The following is a 20,279-nucleotide window of genomic DNA, read 5'->3' on the forward strand; positions in this document are numbered from 1 at the left end:
GGGCAGCAGGCAGATGTTTGTGAAAGCAAAGTACCATTTTACTTACATTCATGGTCTGCTTATTGAAAGCCCATCAGCTGAGGAAAGTAACTGGATCTGTGACAGTTCCCTTGCCCCTTCCAGTGAAAGGGGATGCTGGTCCTTTTTTGTGTTTAGTGGCTCTTTAGAGGAATCTGCTCTTAATTTAAAGAGAATTGAGTGGAAATTAGGTGGTAATTTAAGAGTCTGCCTTTAGTGCTAATGTAAAGGAATCTGTTTTAAAGGAAAAGCATCTTTCACTGGAACGTTTAAAGCCAATAGAGAATAAGAAATATAGACATAGATTGAGCAGAGTTTTGTCATGTAAATCTTGGTGCTGTATTACTGGCCTTAGTTCTGTTTCACAAGAGACACCATCAAAGTGGGTATCTGAAGATGTCAGAAACTACAATTTACCATTGAATTTTTGCCTTCCCCTTTCTGTGCTCCTGTGCCTGCAAGTTTTACATTCATTTTGTTTTACAAACAAAATTTCAAATCTGAAAGAACCACTGTGCTGATTTTGTCCTCATAATGGCTATAAACTACTACAGGACTTTGAACTTAGCTCTTATATGAATCAGAACATCTTTTGAGATGGACACCCATTCTCAATTAAAAATTTGCCAGTTGTGGAAAACAGAATAAGTATGTTTGCTCTCTTATATTAATTGTTAAATGTGATTGTAAAGTCCTTTTTATATACTAATCTTTATATCATAAAATGCTGATGTTTAGTGTACTATGACCACACTTTGTGTGTGTGTGTGTTTTGTTTGTTTGTTTTCAAAATATATCTATTTTATAGGATGTTAATCGAAAAAATACCAATGTGGTGGAATCATGGGAAAGAAGTAAAGAAAAACAATCCTACACTCACATCATCTCCAAAAATGCTTCCTTCACCTTCACCTGGGCCTTTCAGAGAATAAATGAGGGCCAAGATGTAAGTACTTCTTTACATACAGGTCTTTAGAACACAGCTTTCCTTGGACACTCATCCCTAGGGCTCTCACCCTCTGTTGAAGCTCACAGGCTTCCTGTAAGGGGTGAGCGGCTCTCACCATAAAGCCGCCCTGGGGAGGCAGCTGTGGATAAAAGATCCATGAGGAGGGACAGAGCCATGGATAAGCTGATGCCTGAACTGATGCATAGATAGGTCTGTCCATCTATGTCCAAACGCAATGGTGTGGTGACACCAGGGTGGTTTCCTTGGCTCTCGTTCCAGAGCAGACAGTTCATCAATGACATGGCCAAGATCTACTCCATCACGGTGACCAACGCAGTGGATGGAGTGGCCTCTTCCTGCCGGGCCTGTGCTCTGGGCTCCGAGCAGTCCGGCTCATCCTGCGTGCCCTGCCCGCCGGGACACTACATCGAGAAGGAGACCAGCCAGTGCAAGGAGTGCCCGGCCAACACCTTCCTGTCCATCCACCAGGTCTATGGCAGGGAGGCCTGCATCCCCTGTGGGCCTGGCAGCAGGAGCACCAAGGTACAGGAACTGAGTGTTCCTGAGTGACGGGCAGACAGGGGTTTTTTGGGCTATAAACCCTCAAAGGGCCACTTTTAGTGCTTTCCTACAGGTATGTGCTTTGTGAGCAGTGTAGTATAGATATAACCAGTGAGCCCACTCTTCCAGAGATGTCACTAGTCTAATTTCTGTTTGCAAACATGCAGTAATAAGATAAAATTGACAACATCAGCTCAAAAAACGGGTTTGTTTCAAGGAGCTGTGGACATGTACAAACAGGGCAAGCATATATCTTGCTTCCACCTAAAACTGTCCCAGACACCTGCTGTTTTAAACTCAGGGACTTTCTCTGCTGGATGATGTGTCTGTGCCTTTGGAAACCTCTAACAAGTTCTTCTTATGTGAAATTGCCCTTAAGCCTGGGTAAGCATTTATTACATGCAAGGAGCTGCACAGGTACTAGAAAAACTGCTTCAATTTGTTCATATTCTGCCTGACTTCAGCTGGGTTCATATACAGTCCTTCTGTTTTGGACTGTTTGTTGTGTTTCCTTTGCAAGATGCAAGTGTAACCAAGGGCATGTTCTGGTCTGTTTACAGGGCTTTAAGCTGGAACATTGGGATCCTGAAAGCATACAGAACAAAACAAAGAAAGAAACTACATTTTCTTGGCTAATGCAGCAAACAGCAGGACAAACAGGCTTGGGGAACATTATAGTCCTGATATGTGATTGCAAGGGACTGAAACAGGAATGGGAATTCTCCCAAGGGAAAGATGAATTAGAGGAATAGGACAGAGTTGCCCTTCATCCTTAACAAGGAAAGCAGTCCTGTCTGCACCTGCTTGCTTTAACTCCCAGAGGAATGGTTTGCTGCTGTTCCATTACTGCTCTTTAATGGATGCCTCTCCTTCCTTACAGGACCACACTGCCTGCTTCAGTGACTGCCTGGTGTCCTATGTCAAGGATAACCAGAGCCTGAATTACAATTTTAGCAACCTCAGCCGGGTGGGCTCGTTGATGAGCGGACCCAGCTTCACTTCCCGAGGGACCAAGTTCTTCCACTTCTTTAACATCAGCCTGTGTGGGAATGAGGTGAGCTCAGCTGGTGTTGAGAGCTGGGGGGATGAACCAATTTGTTGCCTGTGTTGATGATCTGGGGTCACACTGAGGCAGGACAAGGACTCCCCTTCAGCTGAATTGTAACCAACACTGTGCAAACACTTCCCTTTGGATCTTGCTTAGCAGTGCAAGAAGACTTTTGAGCAGCCGAATTATTTTCCAGAGCAGAGATTACAAAGTTTTAGGCCATAAACAATTCTCAGAAGAAAACCTGTATCACATCCCTGCCTTTTCTTAGTTCTTGTGTCTTCAAGTCACTTGGGTCACAACCCTGACCTCTGTGTGCTGCCACCAAGGAGCTCAAGTGAAGAGCCTGAGTCTATCACCTGACAACTTCTTTCCATGTTTCCCTCATGACTTGACTGGAGATGTTGTCAGCAGAGCCCCTGGCCATCCTGCTGTCTGCCAGTGGCCAAGGTTCCCAGTGCTGACTTGGACCAGCATCCTTTGAAAGTGGTAGAAAAATGTGTTTAGTTGATGAATCAAACAGTCTCTGTCCCAGAGTCAAGAGACCTATCTCTGGGGCTTGGACTGTACCAGAGCTTGTTGTCACATACATAAATTGACCTTTCAGAGCAGTATCAGTGTTGTGCATTGTCCCATGAAAACCAGCACATGTAGTTTACGTTGATGTTCAGCCCTGTAAAGTTCTGAAGTCTTTTTCCCATGTACCAAAGGATTTGCATGAGTTGAGACAGATGAATAGTCACATTTCTTTACAGCATTCTACATACTTTTAGGCTTGAATGTGTGTTTAACTACCACCTGGATTAGAGCTGCTGACAACTAGATCAACAAAAGTGCAGATATGCTGACTCCCCTGTGGATCTGGTCTTAATTTTCCCAAATTACTATGATGGTACTACAGTACTACCAACCATGATTAGGTGGTGAGTGCTTGACATTTTGTCAGTAAAACTGAGTCTGGTGATTTGTCTTTCATTGCTGTTGCTCTGATTCTAGCACTGGTCTCGAGATGTGACATTAAGACAGCCTTGAAGGCTATATATCTGTTTAGGGATTTCATGTATTTGTGCTTTGAAAATATTTTGTCAGGATTAAATCCCAAATAAAGAGGTATTCTACATTCTATTATTTGAAGGGAAGGGAAATAGGGTTTTCCTTTGCAAGCCATTTTATTATGCTCTGCAAGTAAACACTGTGCTGTCAAGATAAACTAAGAGGAGTGCTCCACAGCACAGATTTCTGATAAGACACATGCCAGAGGTGACATTGTGTTTCTGAGTCTGTACAAGGCTTTAATCAGAGCTTTCACAATGGCACAGTTTATTGCTGCAATTTGTCCCTCTTATGACAGACACATAGAGACATCAAGTTGTTATAAGGTAAAGTAATGAATCTCATCCTGTTCGCAATCAGAAAGTTTGCAATCTTTCCTTTCCCAAACTTTTTTCACATCTTATCAACAACCAACAGCTTCCCCCTTTTTTTCCTGATTGTCCACAGGGGAAGAAGATGGCAATTTGCACTGACAACATCACAGACGTTACTCTGAAGGACATGGTTGCAGAATCAGAAGATTTTTCCAATTTTGTGGGTGCTTTTGTCTGTCAGTCCACCATCATCCCGTCAGACAGCAAAGGTTTCCGAACAGCCCTGGCTCTGCAGTCCAACAGCCTTGCTGACAGGTTCTTAGGTATATGGTTTGTCTTCTGTGTATTATTATCATGAATGTACTCTTATGTATTTAGGGCTGCAGAGTAAATTCTTTCTGGGCTCAGCATTACCTTGGGAGAAGAGTGAAGGAGCAGCCTGAGATTCAGTTACAGATGGTTCATAAGCTGTGAAGCAAATCCCTGCAGGTGCCATTGTGTTCTACTGATGTTTCAGTTCAGGTGGTGGCTGGAGGAGAAGACTAAAGGTTGTCCCCATTATTTGTTTTCCACGTCCATAATACTCACTCTTCCTTGAGCTTGGCCTGGTGGGTCCCATGCTGCACAGAACTTCAGCACATAGATCTGGATAATGTAATTAAAAAGCATGGGTTTTCTTTCATGGTTCCTGCCCACCCTGCTCAGGGCAAGACCAGTGACTGTGGTAGTCACATTAGTTTAAGTGTTTCTGCCCATGCCAAGACCCCACTTGGGCAATTTCAGAAGAAGAAACTGGTGTTGGGACATAATTAGTCAAGAAAGGAAGAGGTTTGGGGCAGCATGGGGCCGCACACATCATTAAGTCTTACACTGGTCTGGCTCCCAAGTTCCCAGAGTGTGAGGCCAGATTAGACAATGAAGTCATTTAGTCTGCTCACCTATCCATTACAGGCACTGAGTGCTTGTACATTCTCCCTGGCACTGAGCCCAGAATCTCATGTTTGACAAAAGCACATCTTTGGAAGAGCATTCAAGCTGGACTTTTAAGACTGCCAGAAATAAAAGCTTTGCCACAGTCACTGGTATTTTTTTCCCAATAGTCAAAGACTGTCTCTGTGTGTGATTTTAAAGCAGACTTGTTTCCTATTTTACTTTCCATGGCTTCAGTTTTCAGCTCTTACTTCTTGCTATTCCTTCTCCATTTCACACTCACATTTTCTTTGTTGAAGAAATATTTTGTATACTGGAATCCTCACACCATCCCCAGTGTGCTCTTCTGATAAACTAAGTAGACCAAGTTCTTCTAAGTCTCTCACTATCATGTATTTATCTCTAGCAACTGAATAATTTTGAGGCTCTTTCTACAGTTCTGTAACCTTTATTATTTTCTTAAAGCATAGAATGGAACACTATTCCAGTATTTAATTCACTATGATGGCAATAAAAATCACTTCAGTCTTTGTAATCCCTGAGTCCTTCTTTCTCCAGACTCAAGGGATTTCATGATGGCTTCTTGGTTCTGATCTGGATCTTTCTTCAGAGTTAGAGTTTCCAAAGGAAAAATTCTCTTCCTTAAGACTAGCCTGCCTGCCTTGCTCCACTTGTCTTCACTAAAATATATTTAGTTTTGTTTGGGACCATCTTATCAAATGAACCAAGTGCTCTGTATTTTGTTATTGTTCCTCTTAATCTTTATCTCATCTACACACTTTACCAACAGTGACTATGTAGTTACTGGCAGACCCCTACCAATAATCTTGCATTTTGGCACTTCAATATCAATGCCTAGAGAAGCCTGGAGACATACCACATTTCATGACAGTTTCCCATGGCCAGATAATTTTTTAATTACTTAGCTAAATAGTTTTTAATTCAGAATGTGCACTCAATTGCTATTACACTCCTAACTTTTTAATTAGAATCTCATGTGGTAATTAGTGAAATACTTGATAAATTTACATAATTTTTTTTAGCAACCAAATTCATCAGCATTCAAGGGATGAGAACAGATTTGTTGAAGAGTTGACTTTCACTCATTGTGTACCTGTCCATGGACTGAAACCCATTTTCATTTACCATTATTTTGCCTCATGCTGATAGCTACATTGTAATTTGGGTCACCATATTTCCCCTCTATGAGTCTTTTGACAATTCACTGTCATTAAAAGCTCTGTTAAAGGTCACTTCGAGGTATGGGTTTGCTAGTTCATAAGCAGGTATGCCAAGCAGATATCAATATCCTCTCCTGCCACTGAAGGAATCAGGTGTTCAAGTCATTGTCTTGGAAAGCAAGGAGATACTCCTGACTTTTTTTCTTAATACAGAGAAAAGATATCAAGCTCTTCTGCTGGCTTTTCTTTGTATTGATTGCTATATTTTTGAATGGTTGAAGTTTGTCTTTCCTAACATAAGAAGGATGTGGAATTGCTGAAGTGAGTCCAGAGGAGGCCACAAAGATGATCAGAGAGCTGCATCACCCCTCTTGTGGAGACAGGCTGAGAGAGCTGGAGTTGTTAATTCTGAATAAAAGAAGGCTCCAGGGACACCTTAGGGTGCCTTTCAGTACCTAAAGGGGTTACAAGAGGACTTGTTACAAGGGCACGGAATGATAGAACAAGGAGCAATAGCCTTAAACTGAAAGAGGGTAGTTTTAGATTGGATATTAGGAAGAAATCCTTTACTGTGAGGATGGTGAGGCAGTGTCACACATTTCCCAGAGAAGCTGTGAATGTCCCATCCCTGGAAGTGTTCAAGGCCAGGTTGGATACGGCCTTGAGCAACCTGATCTAGTGGAAGGTGTCCTTGCCCATTGTAGGGACACCTTCAAAACAAACCAATAAACAAGCAAAGGAAAAAAGTAAACAGTTCAGTTGCGCCCTTAGGTACAATTCTTACCACAGTCAACAGGGGGCATTGTTGGATCACCGGAGATGCAGAGTTTGTAGTGTCCTGTGCCAGTCACCAGGTGGTGCTGTTGGATCACAGGAAAGGCAGAGCCTGCAGTTCTTTATGCTGTTCAGCAGGGGGTGCTGTGGAATCACTGGTCGTTTTCACGTGGAGTGGCACCCTCCAGGATGTGTTGGAGAAACTGAAAATGGATTTCCCTTCCCCCACACACTGGGAAAAAGGGAGAGAGAGGAGAGGAGAAACAACAACAACAAAAAAAGTCCTCTCTAATGGGAAAAAACTCACTCTGTTCGGCTGGTCGAATTTTGTTTATATAGTTTTCCTTCTCCCTTTGATGTGCACAAGAACCACTGCTAAGGAAGAAACAAACAGGAACAGGGAAGAGAAAAAGAAAAAAAAAACCAAAAGAACTCCTGAACTCCCAAACAGTTCCTCTCTGATGAAAAAAATCCGAGTAGGATCCACAGCTGGCAACCAGGCTGAGAACTAAACCCCACTGTGCTTCCACACCAACCTTGTTCCAGCCTCTGCAGTAAGCCCAAACTCCTCCCCCCGTTTCCCAGGGACGAGATTCTGAGCCATTAACCAGCAGGCAGCTTCTTTTGTGCTCCTTAAGTGCCCACTTGACTGTCCTGCACACAGTGGGCAGGGGGAAGGGAAAAATTCCTGCCTAGTTTCCAAGAACCAGCAAAACCATGACACCCATCCTTCCACCAGTTTCTGACTTCTACTGCTTTCTCTTGTTGTTGTAGCAATTTTTCACCTCCCTAGAAGGATGCATTCCCATTTGTACAACTCCCTCTTCTGAAACATTGCAGGATCTCACACAGTACTGCAGATTGCTCAGTCATTACATGGCTATGATGTGTGAGGGTTATACATTCAAGGTAAATGCTTTGTGTGGCTGGATCAGATATCTTCAGCAGTCCTTTGCCAGCCTACATTATTTTATGATTCTTTAATATCCAATGACTGCTGTAAATCAACATGAAAGACTAAAAATAATTACACTGGTGTTTTACTAATTTTTTTGTTTTGCTATGTCTATGTGAGCAAATCAGACTGTATGAAGAACACATAAATCTGCAAGGTTTAGTTAGAATAAAAGAAAGTTTGTAATGTATAGTAATAGCATTAATTACTATTAAGTGAGCTATATATACCTTTCAGACTGAGAAAATATTACATGTTAACTGATCAAAGATCCATTCTTAGTTTGCTCCTTTTTTTTCCCCTTAAATTTTAGGAGCTACAGTTGAAACAATGCTGGAAAATATCAGCATAAAGGCAGATATGTTTCCTCCCTCTCCAAGCAAAATACCAGATGTGCATTTCTTTTACAAGTAGGTAAAAAATACTGTTTACTGCTATGTCAAATTTCTTCATTTGTTTAAAGGAAATTAAAACTGTAAGGGGGGATCTGTAATTCAACTTTACCACTTTAATCAGGATCTGGCTGATATTGATTGGCATGTTGAAGAACATCTTATAAAGTCGGCAAACACTGTTTACTCAAATCTGAATTACCCTTGATCTGTAGGAAGTGATACCAGAGCTCTGATTCATCCAGAAGCCACTTCCAGTGTCCTGTTTCTTTCCGTATTTTCTCATATATGACTTTGATATGTCCACTTCCCTTTGCATATTTTCTTTCACTTTCGTTTGCATTTACTTTGATGCTACCAAAAAGAACCAATCAAGTTTAACAGTAATTGTTTGAACATGCACAGTTACTACTATGCTTTTCCTATTCTTCACTCTTCTCCACAAAAAGAATGGAGAAGAGTGAAGTGGAGAAGATGATGAAGATCATCTCAGTCCAGATGTTTACACGCTGGTGTCTTCATGGCAATTAGTTTTCTAAGCTGGGACTCTGGAGCCCCTGGGGCTGTTCAGCTTAAGGCACTTACCTCTATTTGTCCTGCTGATTGGCTCTCTGGATTGTGCTGGCTTTAGTGACAGATCTTAACTGACTGTAGGATTTTGGATATCGGCACTTCATGCATGTGTGAAATTACATTTATGATTCTGCAAACTGAACTACTCCACACCAATGACCCCACTTTGAGGGTATTATGAACCTGGCTTACAAGTTCTATCACACTGGAATAAGGTCCATCTTTTAAATCCACTTTTCCTTGGGGTAGTTCAGGACAGTGTGGCTCTCAGATTAGCAGGTGAGGAGTGAGCCATCATAAGCTCTCCAGCAGAGTAACACACCAACCACAGCACCTGTAATTCTTTTTTTCAGTTGTTCTATTCTCCTTTGTGGGAAAGTTTATTCCTTGACTCAGCAGATTTCAAACTAGCTAGAGAACCAGAGCAGTTCCCTGAGTGGCATCTCAGAGCACTTTGAGATTTAGATGAAGTGGTGAAACCTACCCTGCTTCTGTTTCTCCTTTATTTTTTCAGCTGACAAAGTCAAAAGTGCTGTGGTAAAGGGTTATTTCATCAGTATTGGCTCTGCATGAACGGACAGAGACCCACGAAAGAGCAACACATATTTACTGTGGGAAACTTGTTACTTTTCTCCTCTTGTTTGACATTAGGTCTTCAACAGTGACAACCTCCTGTGAAAATGGCCGTGCAACTGTTGTGACAATGAGATGCAACCCCAACAAACCAGGCCAAGGAGAGCTCTCTGTGCCCAGGTACTTGAGTGTTTGTATCTTGGTAGTGCCAAAAAACCTTTGCTACTCAGGTAATCTTTATAAAACTCATTGGTAATTTTAACAGCAGTGAGGAATGCTGTCGCCCTTATCAGCCATGCAGGAGGTCTCACTTGTTTTTCCTGGGTGTCCATCACCTCCCAGCAGACAAACTCATTTGTGTTTAGTCTGTGTGATGAGAGACATTAGAGCTCAGGCAGGTTGTTCTGAGCTTAAAGGCAAAAGAAAATTTAGTGATGTTTTCTCGTCTTCACTTCTCCTTTATTTCAGTTCCTTATTTTAATCTTTGGCCTCCTGATTAGAACTGCCTGGTCAGGGGTTTGAGAGGTAGTTTTTCTTCCTTGATCTACAGTAGTGGCAATGCTTATGTGAGCCCTGAACTCTGCCTAGTTAAAGTTTGAGATGTATTTATTTATGTGTCTCATCACTCCAGTTTGCATCCTAACCCCCTTGTACCAATTGTGTTTAATTTGCCTGACCTTTTCCCTTCTCTCTGATTCAAGTGACTTCAAAAAGTGTCTTTCTTCCAAAGTCCTGTTTATGCCTGTATAAACATAACTTAAAGCATACTGAGAAGTTACAGAGAAAAAAATTAATTTTTAATTTAAAAGAATTAATTCTATTACTCTTTAACAACACCTTGTGATTCTTCAGAAGTTCCCCTCAACTGTGATGACCCTCCTCTTGGGTTGTCAAGGGCCATCTTAGGGTGTCTGGATGTTACCATAAATCTGCTGTTAGCCCTATCACTCATCCCCCTTCCCAAAAGCTAAGTCCTCTTCCTAAGTGTGAGAAGTGTGGGATCCTTTGATCCCTGTCTCTCTTGGGACAGAGGAACCATGCTCAGCTGAATGAAGGCAAAGCAGCATCTACTTCACAGGTGATGGATGATTGATTGATGTTTGAACACCTTGGGAGATACTTACTCAGTTTCTGAGGGACCTGACACACTACAAACTACACTGGGCAATAAGCCACTGCCTATCAGCTGCTGTGTGAAAATCCTCCAGCTGTTCTCCTAATGTCACAGGTTAAGCATGATGTGGGCTGTGATAACTCACCAGTAGTGAGGGAAGAACAATCTATCTTGCTTTTAAAAGTATGAGACTGGGCAGAAATGACACACAGCTGACATATGTACCTTATCTCAGTTTGTGTTGACTTCTCTCTTCCTATCCCCCTTTGATTAGCTCAGCAGTCAGACAGCAGTTTTCACACAGTGAGGTACCTGATACATGTCAAATAATACAGCAGGTAACTCCTTGATCCTTCAGACACAGTGTTTAGTATCACAGGAAGCTACAGTATAAGATGAAAGCACTTGAGGAGAAAGGTCTGTCAGTGCTCTTGCCATGTAGTTTGAAAAACGTTCCATAGTCCAGAGAGGAGAGTTGTCAGGTATTCAAACCAGGATAAACCAGAATGGGCTGCTATGGCTGGAGATTTTTCAGTGCTTCAGATCAGGATAACAGGTTTCCAAATGATATAGAACAAAATAATTTTAAATGCATTTCTGGTATGAATATATTTCATATTTACATAACTGAGCTTCTTGCACAGACTTTTGGCCATTGCTGCGGTTAGACCTGATGTGATTGTCAATAACAAAAGCTATGTGAATGTCCTGCCATTGCCAATACAACTTCCTTCTGCAAGCTGAATACAAAATAGGCCATTAGTTTTCCTTAGACTAAGGGAAGCTGTTATCTCTTCATTAACTTGAGAACACCCTTCTAGTAATTAACCATGACAGGACAAGTCCATTCCATATGGACTAAATCACCCAGGCATCATTAGAACAATATCAGGAACCAGATAGCAGCATTCATGTGGAACATCACCCAGTGCAGGAGAACAGCGATAGAGGTGTGTGCTGGGCTAGCCCATGCTGGTGAAACACTGCTGTAGTTCTGCTCCTCTTCCTCATCTTCATCTCCTCCCCTCCCCTCTCCTTCCCTTCCCTCCTCTGTGCATGAGTACCACTCCCTGCCAGGAACTGAACTGATATTTTAGACCTTTGACAGCTCAACATCTGCTTGAGAAAAGCATTTTACAAACTGGGGAAAATTCTTCCCCAGATTTTTCCATCTGCTGACTTGATGGATGTTTACCCATTTCCTGTACTTCCCATTCCCAGTCTTCAGCAGCAGAATGTGAAGTGAGAATGCAAACCCCAGAGTGTTTAATAACTGATCACTAAGCTTTGCTCTCCTCCCAGCTCATGCCCTGCGGGCACCTGCGATGGATGCACTTTCTACTTTGTTTGGGAAAGTGCAGAAGCTTGTCCTCTCTGCACAGAGCAAGACTACCACGAGATTGAGGGAGCCTGCAAAAAAGGATTTCAGGTACAGGACCCGTGTCTCCACATGGGTTTGTTTGGGTATAACTCAGACTTTTGTTGAAATTTGGTGGGCAGACTGGTGTGTCAGCGCAGGCAGAGTCCAGGCTCTGAGCTGCCTGGGTGCAACCACACTGGGGTGCTGTGTTGAGACTCAGGAATGTTTGTGCCAAAGGCAGTGTGGTTCCTGGAGTAGACCTGGCTTGTGCTGACCAGCTGTGAGAGTAAGGATGTGAACTCTCTACAGATTCATAGATGCAGGCAAGTTATTTATGAAGGATGGAGTGCCCAAATGAGTCCAATTCTCGGTAGCCATAAACATCAGGGGCAGGCTAGGAGAGGGTTGTGAATTTCAGTTTATAAATTCATCCTACCTTGCTTGCAATAGTTTTACTGCTGCATTCTCTAGTCAAATATTAGGAAGTCCCTCTACAGCTTCAAACTCTCCTATTGATCACCAGCTCCAATGCAGGTACAACTGATTCCCAATAGCTGTCTAACCCATATTGTGTCACATGAAGAGCCCTACAGAAGAGGAAATCTTTTTGCCATGCCTGAACCTTCAGGCACAAGTAGGGGGATGACTGATTAGACAATAAAACTTTACCTACAGTCTGAAAACCTGAAGTACCTATTTTGGTTTGCTTTCAGTGAAAAATTATTTGACCTTTCTACTTCAGAACAGCTTGTTTTCTGCAACTCTAAGTAGTCCTCTGTTTTCCTACAAGCATCCCACTTTTTGGTGTTTTCTGTTTTCTGTTTGAAAGGAAACCTTGTATGTATGGAATGAACCAAAGCATTGCATTAAAGGAGTTTCCTTGCCAGAAAAAAAGACCAGCACTTGTGAAACAGTAGATTTTTGGCTTAAAGTTGGAGCTGGTGTTGGTGCTTTCACAGCTGTTCTGCTCATAGCCTTGACTTGCTATTTTTGGAAGAAGAACCAGAAGTAAGTACTGCAAATTGTGTTCCATATAAAAGTAAGCTGAAAGCTTGATGGAGTGAACAGAAAGACTTTTCCTGGATCTGACCTTATGACAGCATCAGTGACAAGTACCGTGTTGATTCATGGTTTATATCCTTGTTTATATATCCTTGTTTATACATCAAGTTGATGTTTCTTCTGCCTACAGTGATGAGGAAAGTGTAGAAAATCCACAGTAAATTTTTATGACATAATTTCCCAATAGGAATTAACTGTATTTTTAACACCTGAGAGTTGGAAGTTGACCTTAGGTTCTGAAGCAATGTGGATTTTTCAAGGTCTGAAGGCTAAAAGGATATCTTTAGCCTAACTATCCCCTTTCAGGTGGGTTAAAATAAGGTTATTGACTATATATTGCTTAGTTCTACTTTAGTTGTTGCCCCAACCAGCACACAGGTCTCACCTCTTCATGCAAGAAGCCCTCTTGACCTAATTGTGGTCTTTTGGGGAAACATGGTTCTTTTATAAGGATGGAGGACTAATCTGGAGAACAAGAGCTTGATGAATTGTTAATACTATTTTGGTTATTACATATTTTTAGTGATTGAAAAGGATCTGATTTCCAGTAAACACCTCAGAAATTACTATGTGGGAGGACTGGTAGATAACCTAAATTACAAAAACTTTGAGTGTGGGACATTTGTAAAAAAATCTATGCCTGTCTGGCTTTATATCTTCAGGTTGGAGTATAAATATTCCAAATTAGTGATGACAACGAACTCAAAAGAGTGTGAACTGCCAGCTGCTGACAGCTGTGCTATAATGGAAGGAGAAGATAATGAAGAAGAAATAGTATATTCAAATAAGCAGTCACTGCTGGGCAAGCTCAAATCCTTGGCAACAAAGGTGAGTAGTAATTTCTAATATTAATACTAAAAATAATTCTTACATGTATTTATTACTGGATGTGATGAGTCTGTGATGGTAATTTGCACATTAGTGCAGCCTCCCACAGACACTTCATCCAGTCCATAGTGATCTGCTGAGATCCACAGTCTGGATAAAGTTAATAAATGTTGCAGGGTATTGAGTAAATGCTCCTTCCTCCATAGAGAGATTTCAGTAGCATTTTTTATTGTATGGGTGATACCTGAAAAGAGCAGTTAATGGTTGAGAGAACCTCTCTACCCAGAGTCCTGCCAGACACCTGCATTGCTGAGGCAAACACAGCTATTAAAGATATTAAAAATTAACCCTGGGAACACAGCCACCACCAGCTCTTGCAGCTCACCTGGGTTTCCTTCATGGCTGACTCAAGAACCATTAGAAGGATTAAGCTGAGGAGGAGGCATCAGACTCAGACTGTTGCCCAATACAACAACTTCCTCCAGTTCAGTGGGAAGCAACACCAAAAAGCATTTTTTTTCTGTTGCACATGTGATGTGGATTGTTGCATGCCTGAATTGATAGCACAAAAATCTTTGGTGTCCTTTGAACATTTCTGAGAAGAGCAAGACCAGACCATCACGGTAGGTCCCATAAGCACTTTGGTGTTTGTTCCAAATGGCTTGAATTCTGTGCTATAGGTAGGGTAGCGTTGTCTTTAAGGGAGTCCAGCTGAGGCATCTGATATAATCAGGATGAAGGTGAATGAAATTTTCCCTTTCAAAGAGTTTTGCTGAGGTGAGTTTCTTAGGAAAGTTTCTTAAAAGGAAGAACCTTCATAGGAAGGTTCTCCTAAAAGGTCATCATAAAAATTAATATTAAAACATCACACCCTTCTTTATTGTCCAAATAATATTTCAGAATGTTGAATTTTAGATTTTTTTCTTGTATTCTTTTTTTTTCTTTCTGTGGTTGAGTGCAATGTAATTAAAACTTGCGTGCTACCTTTCTTTTCCCTTATTCTCTTCATTTTTTTACTTTTTTTATTGGACTCATGTCCACTTCCCACTCTACCTTCTCCCCAGATATCCCTCCTAGGAGAAGTTACCATTGCACAGACAATATGCAGAACTTCCCTTTGACCCTAGCCTGGCTATTTGTCTTGCAAAATCAATATTGTTCCTTGTGGCAAGGGCCAGAAATTCAATATTAAATCTTAATTCAATATCGAGAATATTGAAAATGTAAATAAAATCAAATCACATCAAATTTTCTGGTGATGTTGCAAAAATAAAAGTTGATTCCATTTTGAATCCTACAGGGACTAACTTTGAAATACTGATGTTGGTTTTTTGTCCAAGAAGTGCCTTGGCTGGCTGTGGCTGAGCATAGTGAGCAGTGCTGCTGGTGAGGGTCATGTTTTGTGGGACTCCTGATAAGTGCAAAAGTTTTGCTAACTCTATTTGCAACACCAGTGACTGGCTCACTCCTGGTTTAGATTAGATATTGTTGGATATTATTACATTAAGAAATTCTTCACTATGAGGGTGATGGGGCACTGGCACACGTTGCCAAGAGAAGCTCTGGAAGGCCCATAGAAGACGTGGCCTCATCCCTGGAAGTGTTCGAGGCCAGGCTGGATGCAGATTTGAGCAACCTGTTCTAGTGGGAGGTTTCCCTGCCCATGGCAGGGAGGTTGGAATGAGATGATCTTTAAGGTCCCTTCATAGAATCATTCTGTGATTCTGTGAGAAGTGGGTTTTTTTCCTTTTTAAAGTAAGCTTGGTTATTTCAGTACTCAGACAACTTGAATGCCTATTTGGAGTTTCTTAATGTTCCTATATCCATTGTAGCAGTTTCCCTGAGTATCCTCTCCTTTTTAAACAAGCCTGTCAGATGTTTCTAAGCTTGTTCCTTTTTTACTGCTAGATAATCATAGCTGGCAAACCCAGCTTCCAGTACCTCATTAGCTTACTGAACTCTGTGTCCTGTATGCCTGCAGATAACATGAATTTAATATAAATTTATTGAAAACAAATGTTATAGGCATCATTTTTCATTTATGCAAAAGATGAGGAAATTCATCTCCTGCTACATATGCACATCAAATATGGAAAAAATATATGGAGGAAAACGGGAGAAAAAAAGGAGAAATGTAAAATGAGATATAAGAAAAATCTGCAATATCCTAATTCTATGTTCGTGCTTCAGGATTTCTGCCAGCATGTTATGAAGATATGAGTTGTTTTGAGTACCCAAGGAATCTGAGACTAGGCCTGTAATATAGAAAGGGGTGTCTTATTTTTAATGAGAATATGGAAGCTAAAGAACTACAAACCTGTTTCAGATTGGAGGCTGTTCTAGTTCCATCTGCTGCCTCCAGCATAACAATACCAGGTTCTTCAGAACACATACTCTGCAGTAGACTAGCACAGGACAATTTCTCCCCTTCTTTCTCACCTCTTCACCAGGCTGTCCTGATCTGACTGAAATGGCTTTAAAAATCAGACTATTAAGTTAGCTCTGCATAGTTTCCAAACTATTTGTGTACATGAACATGTATAAAAGGTGGGCACGTGAAGCAAGAACCAGCATCTTCTAGTGAGTACTTTTATTAGAGCTCCTTCATTCATTGCTTCTGCCTGGACCTTTGGGTTGGTCACATGTGCAGTAATGTGTATGTCCACATTTCTCACCCTGATGTCTGCTGACCGGATGGCCTAGGCTGTCACCCAGCAAATGAAAACAGAAAGAAAACTCAACCCTGATTTTTAAGATAGCAGAGGATTTGTAGACTGTTTTTGTCCTCCCAGAGGAGGAGCTGAGGTTGGAATCCAAGAACAAGGCTGTGATGTTCACAGTCACAGATTTTGCTCCAAACATTTTATTAATTGTAGGAAACACATTAAGTGATAATAACCATAAAGATGATTATCTTGCAATTCCCCAGCTCTGACTACCTGCCCTAAACTATGAGTATGAAATGTAAACTTTCCATGTACCCTCTAAAATAAGTAACATGAACAATATCTGTAGCATAATTTTATTAAGTTTGCAAGTTTTTTACAGAATTGGAAGTGTTATTAAGTATTAAAGGGTCAAACTATGCACTTAATAACTGTGGTAAAAATAAAGTTTTTGGCAAAGGATATAGAGAGAAGTGACTGTGGTAACTGATGGTAAGAATTTGAGGAGTGCCAGTTGATAAGAGCCTATCTTTTCTATTGCAGGAAAAGGAAGATAATTTTGAATCTGTTCAGCTGAAATCTTCAAGATCACAGAATATATGAAGAATTAATGCTGCCTTCAGAGAAACAAACCTAATTTCTATTTTTACAGGACCATATTTTAAACATATTCTGGCACACATTGTAATGGTGATCTTGGTGAGAAATGCTTAGCCATTTAGCAAGAAAGAAGAGAGGAAGCAAACCAGAAAATTGGATTGCCTTACCATGTGATCGAGTATCTTGCCAAAAAAAGAATGCAGACGCTTGGATTCCATACTGGGAATGAAATTCAACTCAGGAAGAGATACACATACTGCAAATAACACGAATTTTTTGCATTCACCTGGGCATTGCTCAGGCATGCCATATGATTTATAGGTACCTTTCATTTCCTCTCTCTCCTCCTACGCATATTCCCAAGAAATGATTTTCAGAGAGGCCTGCAACCTCCTGCTAGTCGCTTACTAGCATAATTATGAGTCTCTCTCAAAATCAAAATTGGGAATGGTACTCAGAATGAGCCTCAGGTGAGTTTTGAACTTTGGAAAATACTTTTGATCTATTGCTTTGGAGATCTAGATGATCTGTGTTGACCTTTATTACAAGAGGAATGGTGTTGCACCTGCAAGTTGAACCCGTTCTGACGCCTAAGTTATGGCCATCAGGGTTGGGGTAAAACCTAGTGCTATTAAATTTAGATGTATTAACTGCTGTTGTATGAATTGTAGGTGTGGGCCCACAGGTTTACAGGCAGTAGCAGGTTCAAACTCTGTAAAGAGAAGTAAAGTGGTACCTACAGTGCAAATTGCACTTGTCCCTCTCTGTGAAAGCTTGTCCTTTCAAGACAAGCCTTTTGGCAGATCCAGTGTCCTCCCTTGGGCTGCATATATGTCACCTTTCCCGGGTTGTGAACCAACAAATCCTGAACTGTGGAGGTACAGGAGGAGTTGCTACTTTTGGAAATCAGAGATCAGCTTTGTCAGTTGGGAGGCTTAGTAGAAATACTCAGCCACCTTTACTCCTGGACCCATGGAAGGAGGAGGATGGATGCCCAGCAGAGCTGAGTACGGGTCATGTACTTGCCCAGCCCAGCATGTAAATTCTTTCTGCTGTCAGTGCAAGTACCAGTTTTGGAAGAAGGGCACAAAATGGTGCCTCAAAAACTGGAGGCTAGGTGGACTTTTTCATAAAATCAGCCACATTATAAGCATGTGACCTCCATGATATCCACAGTAATAATTTCCTGAAATTCCCATTGAGGTTGAACTCAAAGGAATCTGAAACTTAGGCAAAAAAATATTTGAGTAAAATTATGCAAGACTTGTATAGAGACAGGAGAAAATGAAGAATGATTCTTGTATTGACCTCTGGTCAGACTCATATTTCCATTACAGCAAATTTGTGTGAATTGTGGAATGCATCAAAACCAGAAAAGACACATGGGTAGAAATGGTCTTTTTACTATAAGGAATATAGATTTTTGATTTTATATGACTGAGCTAGATCTATCAATAAAAGAGGGCCCACTTTTAAGTAAAATTTAAATTAAACTGAATTTTCTGCACTCTAAATATTTTATTATACTATAGATGTGGACAAAAATTTTATGAAGTTTAGATTTTTTTTTTTTTTATTAGCTCAGTTATTTTATAGTTCCCATCAAAGAACACACGCTTTACTCTTTTGATGGGACATACTTCAGGCATCCTAACTGAAGTGGTGTACATTTTCTGTTGGTCTTGAGAAGGCACTTCACTTTCCCAAAAAAAGATTTTTATGGGGTATTGTTGAATGTATATTAAATACACATTCCTTTTTGTATATTTTGTACCATTGCACACTTATTGTACATTGTATTTGTTGTCATGATGTCATTTATATATGGTTGTCAAAGATGATATGCTCACAGAGTAAATGGTTATGGCTTTGGGATTTCACTTCTTGGATCTTTTATGATGAGGGGTTTTATGTTGTTGATTTTTATTCAACTAGTGTGTTGTAGCATCAAAGATATATATCTGATGGACATTCATAAAATAAAGTGAAAATATATTTGAAATTTTGGACTTGAGATGTTTGGTGGCACTGCAGCCTTTCCTGAACATTGCGGATCTGCAGTGATGGGTAGAGCTTTTCACTGCCATCAAACTGCATCTGTCTACATCTTTTTTAATTTTTTCCCTTCTCTGTCCATATGTTTAATAAGCAAAAATTACAATTCATTCTCCAGAACACCACTTCTTTTTTCATCACTGCACCTAAATCCCTGTAATGCAAAAAATGCCTTAATTTTTATGAACTATATTTAATTTGACTTAAAAAGGGTTAGTTTGGTTTCCTTCTTTTTCCATTTTATTTTCCAAATAAAATACACTGGATTTTTTTGACAGCTGTGACAGACTTTGCTGTATGACTCTTCTCAGCTCTGCTTCCAAATGGTTTGTCATGATATGGAACATTCTCCCAGGCAATCTAATAGTGTATCTGGTGCAGTGCTGACATAATGGGATGCAAACCGATACTGTAGACTTTATTTACCTTTAAATAAGAAAATTGCATTTCCCAACCATTAAGCAGGTATAAACTGGCATATTTTATCTGACTTCTGCTATTCCTTTCTTTCTGTTAAAGCTGTAGTAGAGAGAAGTTTCCATTTTCCCTTAAAAGATGAATTTTGGAAGCCTTTAACACTTCATTAAGAAATCAGTTGTTTGTGACCTCTTCTACTACTCTGCCAAAATATACTTACAGCAACCTCCCCCTTTTCTCCCACATGGAATCACATCAGAAACTGTTATTTGATGCCATAAAACAATGTGAATCAGTCTGTTAAGTGTTCACTTGATTAAACGGAATGCATTTTATCGCTGCATTTGCATGCTTTTCTTTGAAATCTGGAGTCAAACAACTGAATCTCTTTGAGGATTAAGCCCATTTTAGGGGTTTCTCTGTATAAATTATTGGTAAATTAGCAGAACTTTATTGTCTCAGATTTGGCAGTGCTTGCTAGGGGGGAAATGAGCAAAGAATGGATTCGAGCTTGGCTCTGATTATGTTGTTGACATTTGTAATATATAATACGATTGATTAAGGTTTGGGGAAAATTAAGTGCCTTAGAGCCACAGTGGGAAGTTACTGAGTAGCTTCAATGATCTGTCATCTTTGTTCAAAGAAAGGATTTGTCTTTTGGTCTTGAAAAATGGGTTCAGGGATTCTTTGTTAGTTAAGGGGAAGGTTTACAGTATTTGTCCTACCAGAGCCAGTAGTATGCATAAAATCAAGATAATTATATTCAGATAGCAGCAGGTGTTGCCATTTAGGAGCCAGTGGTTGTTGACTCTTGTCCAGCAATGGTCAACATAAATGCTTCAGTGTAAGAGTAGAA

At 40.6% G+C, this 20,279-nt stretch overlaps 1 protein-coding gene across 1 annotated transcript in view; it reads left to right on the forward strand.

The window, feature by feature from the left end:
* ELAPOR2 (endosome-lysosome associated apoptosis and autophagy regulator family member 2) overlaps nucleotides 1–19,758 on the forward strand; it is a 102,174-nt gene extending 82,416 nt beyond the window's left edge. The window contains exons 13-22 of the mRNA XM_050324884.1: nucleotides 827–964; nucleotides 1,247–1,510; nucleotides 2,409–2,582; nucleotides 4,077–4,266; nucleotides 8,097–8,193; nucleotides 9,400–9,501; nucleotides 11,738–11,864; nucleotides 12,625–12,803; nucleotides 13,520–13,685; nucleotides 16,895–19,758. Coding sequence (XP_050180841.1) covers nucleotides 827–964; nucleotides 1,247–1,510; nucleotides 2,409–2,582; nucleotides 4,077–4,266; nucleotides 8,097–8,193; nucleotides 9,400–9,501; nucleotides 11,738–11,864; nucleotides 12,625–12,803; nucleotides 13,520–13,685; nucleotides 16,895–16,954 — 1,497 coding nt within the window. The 3' untranslated portion in view covers nucleotides 16,955–19,758. The remainder of the gene's footprint in view (nucleotides 1–826; nucleotides 965–1,246; nucleotides 1,511–2,408; nucleotides 2,583–4,076; nucleotides 4,267–8,096; nucleotides 8,194–9,399; nucleotides 9,502–11,737; nucleotides 11,865–12,624; nucleotides 12,804–13,519; nucleotides 13,686–16,894) is intronic.
* Nucleotides 19,759–20,279: the final 521 nt, after the last annotated feature.

The sequence above is a fragment of the Myiozetetes cayanensis genome, unplaced genomic scaffold, assembly GCF_022539395.1.
Source record: "Myiozetetes cayanensis isolate MyiCay16 unplaced genomic scaffold, myiCay2020 scf3, whole genome shotgun sequence".
Taxonomy (NCBI): Eukaryota; Metazoa; Chordata; class Aves; order Passeriformes; family Tyrannidae; genus Myiozetetes; species Myiozetetes cayanensis.